The 13,510-nt window shown below is 48.0% G+C and overlaps 1 protein-coding gene across 1 annotated transcript in view; it reads right to left on the bottom strand.

Annotated features, from left to right (window-relative positions):
- The window catches only part of LOC143962513 (uncharacterized), a 38,739-nt gene extending 34,871 nt beyond the window's left edge, over positions 1-3,868 (bottom strand). The window contains exon 1 of the mRNA XM_077471788.1: positions 2,159-3,868. Coding sequence (XP_077327914.1) covers positions 2,159-3,762 — 1,604 coding nt within the window. The 5' untranslated portion in view covers positions 3,763-3,868. The remainder of the gene's footprint in view (positions 1-2,158) is intronic.
- Positions 3,869-13,510: the final 9,642 nt, after the last annotated feature.

Raw genomic sequence — 13,510 nt, 5'->3', positions numbered from 1 at the left:
GGTCCCTTGGGCAGTGCCCGAATGGTCAGTCTGCCCCTTCCGGCACCCCCTCCCACCGAATGAATAATGTATAACTAAGATGACGCCTTCACTCCAGGACTACACCCAAGAGATGACACCTAAGGGTCCGGAAGAAGCTCACCTTATATGGACATGACCAATCAAGGAGCTACTAGCCTATGCTAACGACGCATTCCTTCACAAGCACTAGCCGCCCACCTATATAACTCGCTGTAACCAGTAAGAATAAAAGATTTATCACGTAACTGAACAAAGGCTCAGTGTGGTGTTTTGTTATGCATGCATTAAGTTATTCAGGCCTAATTAGGATGGGAACCGATGCTCAACAGACGATAGGTCTGATCCATTTCAGTCTCAGTGGGGAGGCATCGATAGTTTAAAAAAAAAAAACTATTATGCTGCGTACACACGACCGGGTTTTCCATCAGAATAAACTCTGATGGTCTTTCCGGCGGAGTTCCACTGAAACGAACTCGTCTACACACACGATCGCACCAAAGTCCGATCATTTAGAACGTGATTATGTAAGATGGGACTAGAAAAAGGAAGTTCAATAGCCAGTAGCCAATAGCTGCCCTTGCGTCGTTTTTTGGTCCGTCGGACCAGCACACAGACGAGCGGTTTTCCCGATAGGAGTTGATTCCGTCGGAAAGATTTAAAACATGTTCTATTTCTAGGTCCGTCAAAATTTTCGAAAGATAAAAGTCAGATGAAGCCCACACACGATCGGAATATCCGATGGAATGATTCCATTGGACCTTTTCTGCCAGAAAGTCCGACCGTGTGTACATGGCATTAGACAAGCACCTGAACAACCACACAATACAGGGATATACAATGTAATACTGACATATAATCACACACATAGGTTGGAATTGGTGTCTTTTTTCAACCTCGCCTACTATGTAACTATGTATCAATACAGACACTTGCACCCCCATCTTACTGACACCCCAACATCCCCACACAGATCCATCAGCACAGACACCATTACCCACCCCACTCATTGACATCCCAACATCCTCACACTGATCCATCATTATAGACACCTGCACCCCAAACTCACTGACACTCCAATACCTCCCACACTGATCCATCAGCACAGACACTTGCACTCATCACCTACTGACACCCCAACTTTCTTTACATTGATCCATTAATACAGATACCTGCACCCCCACTCACTGACACTCCCACATTGATCACCACCGAAGAAATCACACATCATTCATCAATAAATTTACATTTTATTATTTCTGTGTTATATCACCAACAATTCACATGGACAATAGAGGAAAACTTTATTCACACTAATATCTCCTTTCCTAATTCTCCTTCCATCACCAGGACACATCTAGTGATTATAACATACACCATCACAATGATACATTATATTAGGATCCATTATAAAAGAGATCCCATAGAATTATATTGGTGATCCATTCTATGGGGACACATTATATTAAGATCCATTATAAAAGTGATCCCATAGAATTCTATTGGTGATCCATTCTATGGGGACACATTATATTTAGGATCCATTATAAAAGTGATCCAATATAATTCTATTGATTATCCATTATATTGGGGACACATTCCAGTTCTAGTAATCATACATTATTATTGTAATATCATTATATTAGTGATGAATCCCATTTTTCACTAGTAAATTTCGGGATCATTTCTTCATGTTTCTGCTGAGATTTTTACATCGATTTTCATCTCTTTCTATTTGTAGGTCTATTATTCATTTGTATTTCTTCATACAATAAATAATCAATGGAACAAACTCTTTGTAAATGTATTAATAATATGGAAAGAGACCATCTACACATTATAATCTAGATAGATATATAGATAGACAGATAGATAGATAGATAGATAGATAGATAGATAGATAGATAGGTGCCACACCCCTCCTCAATGACCAATAGGAACATGTTAGTTCAGTAATTTGAAAGATATTCTACCCAATCATATTGATCAGTGACAGAGGGAAGAGGCAGAAATCTGAATCTCACTTATATTTATTTAAAGTGGAAAAGCCTGAAGGACACCAACTAAAGTCCCATCCACTGCTTTATCCATTGGCTGAATATTCCATCAATCCCATCTCTTTTCTCTATGACATCATCACCCTCTGGGAGGAGTTCTCACATCTCCCGATTCCCCCCCCCCACATATCTTTATACAACCTTCCAATACATGTAACCCACCATGGAGGGGCTCAGTGAAGGTGGTGGTGAAGGTGTGGAGATGTCGGATCGGGTCACACAGATCATAAAAGGAGATCCGCCCAGCCTCATAATCCAGATATATCCCGACTCTATTACTGGGGATATTGGTGAGTAAGGGGGTGTGTTCATTGCCATGTTTTCCCCAATACTGATTACCAGACCTAACCAAACCCCAGGACTTGTTATTGTCTCCAATCCATGACTGCTCTCCTCTCCTGTCTATACTGGGGTAACACATCCCGACTCTCCAGCTCCCTGATTCCCCGACATCCACTTCCCAGTAATGTCTCCCTGAGGAGAAACTCCGACTGCTCAACACCTGAGTATAACGCTGAAATCTCTCTGGTGTTTCTGGGCGATTCTGGTCTATATTTGATCTGGATGCCTTTTTCCTGTCATCTGATATATGTAGATAATCATGAGCTGTGTTTACATCCAGTAATATGTCTGCAGGTCCCTGTATAGGGAAGTATACATTTACCTCTGTTATTATATCAGATAAACCTGTGTGTATGACCTCCGCTACATCCAGACCCCCTCCATCATGGAGGAGTTTCTCATGCTTCTCTCTGTCCTCATTATCTCCATCCTCAGTATCACACAAGTCACCTGTGTCTGATTCCTGTAAGACAGTCAGTGGATCCGTCACGTTACACAGCTCCTCAATGTGACGCAACTTCCTGGACAGTTCCTCCTTCTTTATTTCCAGATTACGGAGGAAATTGGCAACAGAGATGGAGATCCGCTCTGCCTGCCCAGAGATGTCCCTTAGGACTCTCCTCTCCAGGTCTTCCAGACGTCTCCTAAACTCTATAAAAATGCCAGTGACTCTCTCGGTGTCACCAGCTGCTTTTTCTTCTACTTTCCTCCCGTGTTCCTGCAGACTCTGGACTCTTTCCTCCGTCTCCTCTCTCTTCATCAGAAGTTTTTGCAGAACATTCCTCAGTGTCTCCTTCTTCTTCTCAGAAGCCTCATCCAGTGACTCCATCTCATGTCCTTTATGTCCTCCAATCATACAACAAGACACACAGATACAGGTCTCGTCCTCAGTGCAGTAATACTCCAGGATCTTCTTATGGACGGAGCATTTCCTGCTCTCCATGGACAAGATGGGGTCAGTTAAGACATGTTCTGGGGACTTTCTGTGGACTCTCAGGTGTTTATCACATAGCGAAACTTCACAGAGTAGACAGGATCTAACAGCAGGTACAGGAGAGTCCACACAGTAAGTACAGAAGACCCCGGACTCCTTCCGATCTGGTTCAGCAGACAGGAAATTTTCCACTATGTTATGTAGTTTCATGTTCCTCTGCAGTGCAGGACGATTCTGAAACCTCGCTCTGCATTCAGGACAGGAATATCCTCCAGACCCCCCCTGTGTATCCAGCACACGATCAATACAGACCCGGCAGAAGTTGTGTCCACATTTCAGCATTACTGGATCTGTATAAATGTTCAGACAGAAGGAACATTCCAACTCAGCTCTCAGATCACCAGACGCCATCGCTGACTGAGGAGAAAAATGGCAATGAAGGTCTCAGACACTGGGAAAGGATGCAGTTGGGTTGGTTGCATCCTCCTACATAGGGTGAGGCTGGGCCGTATCTATAATATTTCATCAGCGATCAGAGTACAGAAGAGGGAGGTTTTTGTTGCAGTAGTAAAGATAATCACACTTCCTAACATATAGAAGAGAGAGAAAGATTAGCATAGAGAAGAAATGTGGCACTCTAAATGAAGTGAGGAGAAAGACGTGTGGGGAGGTGCAGTCTGATTGCAGAGAACAGAACTTGTATTAATGCGGAATCCATTAATTCACAACAAACCTGGCCCTGACCAGAAACTAAGGATGCACTGGAATTTCGGCCACCGAAACATATCGTCCAGAAATGGCCTTTTCGACAATATGAAGAAAAATAAAAATGGCAGATAATGGGGTGGGGCCTGGGTGTATAACCTAACCCTGCTTTATACTTTTCCACAACTTTATCCCTGACCTGTCTGGTGTGTTCCTTGGCCTTCATGATTCTGTTTGTTCACTGGGGTTCTCTATCAAACCTCTGAAGGCTTCACAGAACATACTGAGATAAAATTTACTAATTAGGTGACTTCTGAAGGCAATTGGTTCCATTAGATTTTAGTAAGGAGTATTAGTATAAAGGATGCTGAATGCAAATGCACGCCACACTTTTAAATATTTATTTGTAAAATATTTTGAAAACCATTTATCATTTTACTTCCACCTCATAATTATGTGCCACTTTTTCTTTTTTTTTTGCAAATAACTTTTTTATTAGTTTAATACAATGCAATACACGTCATGCGTTTCACTGCCACATTAAAATAACAAGGAAAGGAACAGTAACAAATAGTCCATGCCTATCGACCTACGGAGTGTAGCCACCTAGAGTAGGTACAGACCAGGCCGAGGAGGCTCGTTCGCAGTCGCTAGGACCTTCACTGAGAATCGGTATACAAATCCACAGGTCACCGTTTCCAGTGAGAGAGCCCATGTTGCGCTAGCAGGTATCAACTTATGTTACTATATGCACGTACTGATCGTTATCAAAACTACTCTCTAGAGAAGAAATAAAAAGGAAGAAAGAGAGAGCTAGAAAAGTGAAAAAGAAGGAAAAACAAAGAGAAAGAAAAGAGGGGAGTAGAAGGGGGGTAAGAGACAGAGGTGGGTAGTCACCATGGATGGTCAACGCGCCTGGTCATGTCCGATCCTCCCAAAGATTCCAGGGACTCCATACCACGTCATGCACCTCTAACCGGTCCTGGATCCTGGTGGTCATCTTTTCCATCAGCTCCACATCCCTGATTCTAGCGTGGAGAGCACTGGAGGTGGGGGGCAGTGTCTTTTTCCAATGGAGGGCAATAAGGCACCTCGCGGCCGTCAGTATGTGTCTAGATAACTTCTTTTGGGATTTCGTCAATTTAGAAAAAGGGATGCCCAGCAAAAAGGTTTTGGGGGTCAGGGCCATCTGCTGGTCTAGTATACCGGCCAAGAGGTGCTGGACCTCTTTCCAAAAAGGGACTATACGGGGGCACTGCCAAAAGATGCGTAGAAGGGTGCCCCTGTGCTCCAGGCACCGCCAGCATCTGTCAGGTGGGGAGGGGTAGATGGCGTGGAGAACGTCCGGGGTCATGTACCAAAAAATATAATTTTATACGCATTTTCCCTATAAAGCGTACATAAGGAGCTTTTTGAGGCCTGTGACCATATCACCCGCCACTGTTCCTTCGTAATCTCCTCACTTCTTCCCATTTGCGCATATATGCATGCTTGCCTTTAGAACCCATAGGGAATGCATTAATTATTTTATAGATATCAGAGATCATTCCCCTTTGGGCCGTACCTGCTAGAATTATGTTTTCGAATGAGGAAAGCGGAGAGAAACGTAGGTCGGAGGATATGGTCTGAGCAAAGTGTCGTATTTGCAAATAACTGTAAAATCCCTGCTGAGGGAGGTCGAATTTGGATCGGAGGTCAGCGTAGGACAGCAGTCTCCACGATCTGGGGTCCACTAGGGTCCCCAGATGGAAGAGGTTCCGAGAAGACCAGGGGTGTGACATCTGGTAAGTTAAGCTATCTGGCACCTTGGGGTGGCATATAAAAGATGTCAGGAGCGACTTATCCGAGGACAAGTCATACAACTTGGAGAGCTTACTCCATATTCACTGCAGGTGAGACATAGACCCCAATAAGCGGGCCCGTGGGATCAATGTCGCCGCACTCCAGAGCATACTGTTAGGTGAATCGGGGCCAACCAAAGCTTTTTCGATTTCTGTCCAACGGTTATACGATCTCTGGGGAAACCAGGAGGCAACCGCACTGAGCTGGACCGCCTGGTAGTACTTAACGAGGTCAGGAAACACCAAACCCTGTCTGAACGTGAGGCAGTCATTACGGAGCGAGGAATTCTGTGGCGTTTATAGTTCCACGTAAATTTAAGCTGATCTGCTTGTAATCTTTTCAGGTGAGGATAAGGTATGGGAATGGGAAGGGTCTGGAAGAGATAGGGGAGCTTTGGGAGAATTGTCATTTTCACCGATGCTATCCTACCGAAGAGGGAAATTTGGTGTTTCCGCCATTGCGATATTAGTTGCCTAATAGTTCCGTATAGGGGCGGGAAGTTTGCCTGATATAGGGAAGCGAAAGTTGGGGTGATATTTATCCCCAGATATTTCAGGGAGGCGGATTTCCAGTGATAGGGGAAAGTGGATCGTAGATGATCCACCTCCAGGGGCGGGATATTAACTGGGAGGGCTTCCGACTTTGAAGCATTGATTTTGTAACCCAATAGGGCACTGTAGCGGTCCAGCTCCATGTGTAAGTTGGGCAGGGAAATGCTGGATTGGGTTAGGGTAAGGATAACGTCACCCGCAAACAACGAAATCTTAAATTCCTTATCTCTAACCGGTATACCCCTGATAGCCTGATTCCATCTAATGGACGCCGCCAGAGGCTCTACACAGAGGGCAAATAATAAAGGTGACAGTGGGCATCCCTGGCGTGTACCATTAGAGACAGAGAAGGTCAAGGAGGTAGCGAAGGGGGTCTTAACTTGAGAAGACGGGTTAGAATAAAGGTGTCGTATGGCCCGCAGGAATGGTCCCTCTATCCCTATTTGGGTCAACGTGGCGAACAGGAAGGGCCACCCCAGTCTATCAAAAGCTTTTTCTGCGTCCAGACTCAAAAGCAAGGACGGCACGCCCTCCCTATTCGCCACGTCGATCAGGTCTATTACCTTCCTGGTGTTATCTCCAGCTTGGCGGAGAGGGACGAAACCCACTTGGTCTTTGTGGATAAGGGAGGGGAGGACCATGTTGATCCGCAACTAGAGCAATTTAGTGAAGATTTTCAAGTCTGCGTTCAGGAGCACTAAGGGCCTATAGTTGGCACAAAGGATGGGATCCTTATCTGTCTTAGGTATCAGGGTAAAAAAGGAACGTTGCATATCTGAGGGGACGGAGGTGTTCTGTAAAAAAGCGTTAAAAAGTTTGCTCATGTGCGGGAGTAGGAGAGGCAGGAATGCTTTATAGTATTCGTAGGGCAGGCCGTCGGGACCTGGGGATTTATGCGCTGGAAGGGACTTAACGGTTAGTTCTATCTCTTCTTCCGTTATGGGCTTGTTTAAAGAGGCTAGGTCCTGATCCCGAATACGAGGGATGCTGCTTTCTGACAGGTACTGCTGCATGCGATGGGAAAGCTCTGTCGGTAGGGGATCGCTGGGGATATCAGGGCTATTATACAGCTCTGCATAGAATCCCGCAAATGTGTCAACCACCTCTTTGGGGTGGGAGACCACATTGTTGGACTTATTTTTGATCTGGTGTGGGGTAGACAGGAGGGTTCTGTCTCTAAGTTTCCTCGCTAAGAGGGAGTGCGCTTTATTGCCCCTGTCGTAGTATGTCTGTTTTATCCGAAGGAGAGCCTTTCCACCCGGTGGAGTGCCAGGTCCCTAAGCACCATACGTAGGCTCGTTATTTTTTGGAGGAGTCGCAGGGACGGGGATGTTTGCAGTTTCTGTTCTAACTGTCTGAGCTCTCTTTCTGTGTGTAATTTGGTGGCCGCGACGTCCCTCTTCATAGCTGAGGAAAGTGCTATGCATTTACCGCGTATGACCGCTTTGTGGGCCTCCCACAGTGTGGGGAGAGAAACATCTGGGGTGGCGTTTTCTGTAAAGTAGTGTTTCAAAGTCGAGACTAATTCCGATTGGGAGGGAAGGTGTTGTAGGAGGAAGGTGTTCAGTTTCCAATTATAGGGCCGAACTACAGGAGCGCCCAAATCCAGGGTAAGTAGGATCGGGGTGTGGTCCGACCATGAGATCGGTAAGATGAGGGCACTACGGGCCACTCTCAGTGTAGTATTATTGGTGAAAAAGTAGTCGATGCGGGAGTACATCTGGTGGGGGGCTGAATAGTACGTATACTGCCGGCCCACCGGGTGGAGAGCCTGCCAGGCGTCAAAGAGTGCGTAACATCGGGTTAGTTGACGAAAGAGCTTCGAATCCCTGAGGGCTTTGGCCGAGGGCGTTCAGGACGTTGCCAGCAGGCGGTCCGCAGCAGCCGAGTGGGCCAGATTAAAATCTCCACCCACCACCAGATAACTGTGGTCTGTTTTAAATAGACGTGACAGGAATCTGGAGAGAAAGCTATGCTGACTGACGTTCGGAGCGTATAGGGTGCACAGGGTGATCGGTTGAGACTGCCACGTACCCTTAAGTACCAGGAAGCCTCCCCTAGGATCGCTGTAGTGGTCAAGATAAGTAAATGGAGCTCCATGTCGATTCAGGATAGCCACCCCTGCTCTCTTATGGTACCCCGAGGATAAATAAGCGAGTGGGAAGTGTCTAGAGGCGAAGGCAAAGGAACCCCCTTTATCAAAATGCGTCTCCTGGACGAGAATAATGTCAGCTCCCGACTGTCTAAATTCCCTTAGTGCCAGATGCCGTTTCCTGTTCGAATTTAAGCCATGGACATTCAGGGATAAAATTTTAGCCATCAGTCAAGTCATGGGGGGGGGGATGTAGATGGAATCTTACCCAATAGCGACGCCCAGTGAAGGCCGCCAGGAGCCAGGAGTGCGCTTGCCCCGGTGGAAGGACCCGACAGATACGTCTCCAGTACCTACAGACCGCAACGTGGTGACAAAGGGAGGAGGAGAAGGGGGGGAGGCAGAGAGAAAAAAGAAAAGAATGTTAGAACAGCAAGAGAAAAAACTTATACCAAGCATGTATCTGTTACACAGCAAAACATACAACATTTTTGGACCTTGAGTGGGCAAATCGCTCAGGTCTACACGGATTCCCAGGGGGCCACCAGACCCTGAGCCCAAGGGCCGGATCGGGCGGCCGCATGGGAGTCCAGTTCTCCACATTCGGTATTGTGAGAGGGGTAGGTGAATATGGGCTGAGGAGAACTGAAAAAAAATTATTGCAACAATGATCACAAAAAGAAACCTAGGGCCCGGATACACCGCTAGTGCATCCGGGAAGGAGGGGGTGGTGTGAGAACAAAAGGAAACCCACTCTCTCGGGTCTCCCAAATGCCAGCCTAATAGCAGGAAGTCAATGATAAGGCACCGGGGGGGAGGGAAGGAAAACAACGGGGACCAGCAGCAATATAACATCCAGGCACCAGTCCACTGGCCAACCAACAGGAAAACGGGCCTTTCTCCCTATTGCCACGAGGGCGGAGGGGGTCAACAAGGAAGAAAAATGACCAAAATGAGATGAGGCTTGATGCGTCAGCCGTGTCCTTGTCAAGACGATTTTTTGGGTGCTTTCCGGTTCCTAAGTCGTTGCCGAGAAGGAACCTTCTGCCACAGCGTTGGCGGTGTAAGCTGGGTAGCCACGAGGTCCCAATCCGGCAGCTGGGGAGGACGAACACCCAATTCCTCACAGAAGGCGCGTAAATCTTCTGGGTACCTCAAGGAGGCTGACTTGCCTTGATGCTTGGCTGTAAGGCTGAATGGGAATCCCCAGCGATAGGGAATGTTGGCCTCTTGCAAGGTGCGGAGCAACGGCTGGAGGAGCCTGTGTTTTTGCAGTGTGAGCCAGGAGAGGTCCGGGAAGAGTTGCACTTGAGTATCCCGGAAGGTCACCACCCGGGCCAGGCGGGCCTGCCGCATAATGTCCTCTTTAAGGTGGAACAAGTTAATTCTACATATAATGTCCCTGGGGCTGGAAGTAGCATTTTTGGGGCGCAAGGCCCTGTGGGCTCTGTCCATCTCAATAAACTTGGTGGTGTGTTCCCCTAGGAGGTTGTTAAATACTTCCTGCAGAATAATTTGTATGTCCTCCGGGCCGTCCGCTTCCTGAATCCCCCGTACCCTTATGTTATGCCTGCGCCCCCTGTTATCCAAGTCCTCCACGTGACGCTGCATATCTCTCAATAACATACGATGATCGGCCCCTTGTATTTGGGTCCTGTGGACGGCTATCTTGGTCTCCTGAATCTCCTCCTCGGCCATCTCCACCCGGTCCGCAAGATGCTTAAGGCCGGAGTGGAGCATTTGTATTTCCGATCTGCACGTAGATTTGACGTCTTCGATCAATTGCTTTAAGTCCTCTTTAGTGGGTATCGCTTGCAAGTATAGTTGCCACTGTGGGTGCAAAGATGGGGGGGAGGGCCCTCCAGGGTCACCCCGAACTGGGTGTAAGCGGGGTGGCAGGGGTCTGAAGCCCCCGGGCCCACCGGCACGTGTAGGAGAAGCGGGCTCAGTGGGTGAGTCCCACACCCCCGCCCACGCAGATGCAGGGGCCGGAGGAGACAGCCGGATCCGTCCCTCCCCCACTCGTGGGGACAGTCCCGTGGGGCCCTCAGATTGAGCAGAGGAGGTCGGGGATCCGCTCTGATGCTGTGGGGGGCTGGGAGCCCGTAATGGAGCCAACCTTTGGGCCTTAGGCGGCGGTGACCGAGCGTCGGGGTCCCGATGGGGCCCTCCCGTCCTCCCGAGTCCCTGATACGACCAGGACAGCGGCTCCCCAGGAGGGGGCAGGGCAGGAAAGTCCATAATGTCCAGGGAGGAGGGAGACCCCAAGGACATGGGGGGGATGAAGGGGTCCGACGCTGCACTAAGCAGCCTGGGGAGTGCCTCTGAGCATTGTGTGGGCCCTCCCTGGGTACTTTGGGCCTAGTCCCATCGCCTCCCGGCTCTGATCCTCCCCACAGAGATCCCCCTTGCCTGGTGCCCAGTCCACAGCTGAGAGGAGGGGGGGCCACTGCTCCAGGTGGTGTGGGTGCTGACCCCCAGAGGCAGCGTGCTGGCCTGGCTCCGAAGGGAGAGTATAGTATCCAGGAGCAGACTATGAGAGGGGGTGGCGTGGTAGGCCTCAGGCCTAGCTGGGCTGCCCAATGGCCGGGACCGGGGGCTCATCCACCACACTGGAGGCGTCGTAGGCCGTGTTCATCCCTGGCGGTGTCCTGTCCCCCTCGAGGCCAGACCGGCGGCTGTTCCGCAGGCTTGCGGGCCGGGGAAGAAGCCTGGGATGGAGCGGTGGCTGCGGCCGGTGCCATCTTGGAGATCCCACCGGCCGGGAGCTCCGTCGGTGGGAAGAAAGAACGGAGGTCCGTCGCGGGGCCCGGAGGGGCGGCGGAGGGTCCTCTGGTTCTACCCATCGGATGGTGGCGGATGGTCCCCTTAGGTGCTGGTAAGGCAAGGCTGGCGGGAGAGCGAGGCGACTAAGCTGCCATTCGGGTCGGCTTCCGGTCACGCCCCCCTCTATGTGCCACTTTTTCAAGGCACTGTTCTACACATGTCCTGTGTATTTCCATAAAGTACTTCCAAAAAGTTTTTTGTTCATGTGCAGCACATCCTTTTTCCATAGCTTAATTAGAACAGTTTTGCTACATTTATTGTTGATGGCAGAAGTCCCTCTGATAACAAGAGTCACCCATTTCTACCCAGAACTACAATTTAAGAAACTCAAGCATAGATTGTTGAAGTGATGTAAACCCAACCACTAAAATCTCATATGAGCATTAAAGGAGAAGAAGGGGGAAAGCTCGTTTGGCTGTACCTCTGTGGATCACAGATTCACCAGCTCAGGATTTCTCCACTGATCCCTACTAAGCAGATGGATGACAGGTCCATGTCCACTCTACACAGCCCTATCTTCTGTATGGGGCGGTGTCATAGAAATGGACTGCCTGTCTGTTTTCATCTTACTGTCATCCGATCCAAACTGCCGGACAGATGTGGAATGGATCCCCATCCGTCTGTTTTTAGCGGACTGGATTGAATGTCGGCAGGTGTCATTGGACAGTATGGATACTCCATAGAGAGCTATGGATGGTCCGATCCAGCACTGCCTCTGGAAATCTTTTATATGGCGGCCAAATGTTGTTTGAATACTGAATCCTTTGACCACTTGTGACCCCTTGGAAAGTGACACCTGTACTTCCGGTGATTGATTGATTTGAGGCTTATTACAAATCGATATCTGGTAAGCAGGTTGAGACACACTTGGGTGTTGAGTGTTTTCTCGCTCATAATACACTGGATTTGGTGAAAGGTTCTTCGTATTGTCCTCATAATTCCGCGTACACACGACCGGATTTTCCGGCAGAAAAAGTCACACGGAATCATTTAATCAGATATTCTGAACGTGTGTGGGCTTCATCTGACTTTTTTTTTTTTCAAAAATTCTGACGGACCTAGAAATAGAACATGTTTTAAATCTTTCCAACGATATCAATTCCTATCGGAAAAAACATTCATCTGTATGCTATTCCGACGGACCAAAAACGACGCAAGGGCAGCTATTGGCTACTGGCTATTGAACTTCCTTTTCTAGTCCCATCGTACGTCATCGTGTTCTAAACTAACGGACTTTGGTGTGATCGTGTGTTGTTGATTGGAGAAATTGGAGAAAAGCCAATGTAGCACCAATATTTAAAAAAGGCTCAAAATACATCCCTGGGAATTACAGACCAGTTTGCCTAACATCAATAGTATGAAAACTCTTGGAGGGGATAAGAGACTATATACAGGATTTTAGTAATGAGAACGGTATCATTAGCAGTAATCAGCATGGATTCATGAATAATTCTTGCCAAGCCAACCCACTTAACTTCTATGAGGAGGTGAGTTGCCAGATAGATAAAGGAAGGCCCGTAGACGTGGTGTATCTGGATTCTGCAAAAGCATTTGAGACAGTTCCCCATAAACGTTTACTGTACAAAATAAGGTCCGTTGGCATGGACCATAGGGTGGGTACATGGATTGAAAACTGGCTACAAGGGCGAGTTCAGAGAGTGGTGATAAATGGGGAGTACTCGGAATAGTGGGCTCCCCCAGGGTTCTGTGCTGGGACCAATCCTATTTAATTTGTTCATAAACGACCTGCAGGATGGGGTAAACAGATCAATCTCTGTATTTGCGGACGATACTAAGCTAAGCAGGGCAATAACTTCTCTGCAGGATGTGGAAACCTTACAAAAAGATCTAAACAAGTTAATGTGGTGGGCAACTACATGGCAAATGAGGTTCAGTGTAGAAAAATGTAAAATAATGCATTTGGGTGGCAAAAATATGAATGCAATCTATACGCTGGGGGAGGGCCTCTGGGGGAATCTAGGATGGAGAAGGACCTAGGGGTCCTAGTAGATGATAGGCTCAGCAATGGCAGCTGCTGCTAACAAAGCAAACAGAACAAAAGGGGATCAACTCCAGAGATAAAAATATAATTCTACAAGACTCTGGTCCAGCCGCACCTGGAGTATACTGTCCAGTTCTGGGC

Source organism: Lithobates pipiens, unplaced genomic scaffold (assembly GCF_037356315.1).
Source record: "Lithobates pipiens isolate NorthernLeopardFrog02 unplaced genomic scaffold, aLitPip1_a1.2 Scaffold_8, whole genome shotgun sequence".
Taxonomy (NCBI): Eukaryota; Metazoa; Chordata; class Amphibia; order Anura; family Ranidae; genus Lithobates; species Lithobates pipiens.
The sequence above is the reverse complement of the archived record's forward strand: the minus strand, read 5'-3'. Positions and strand labels throughout refer to the sequence as shown.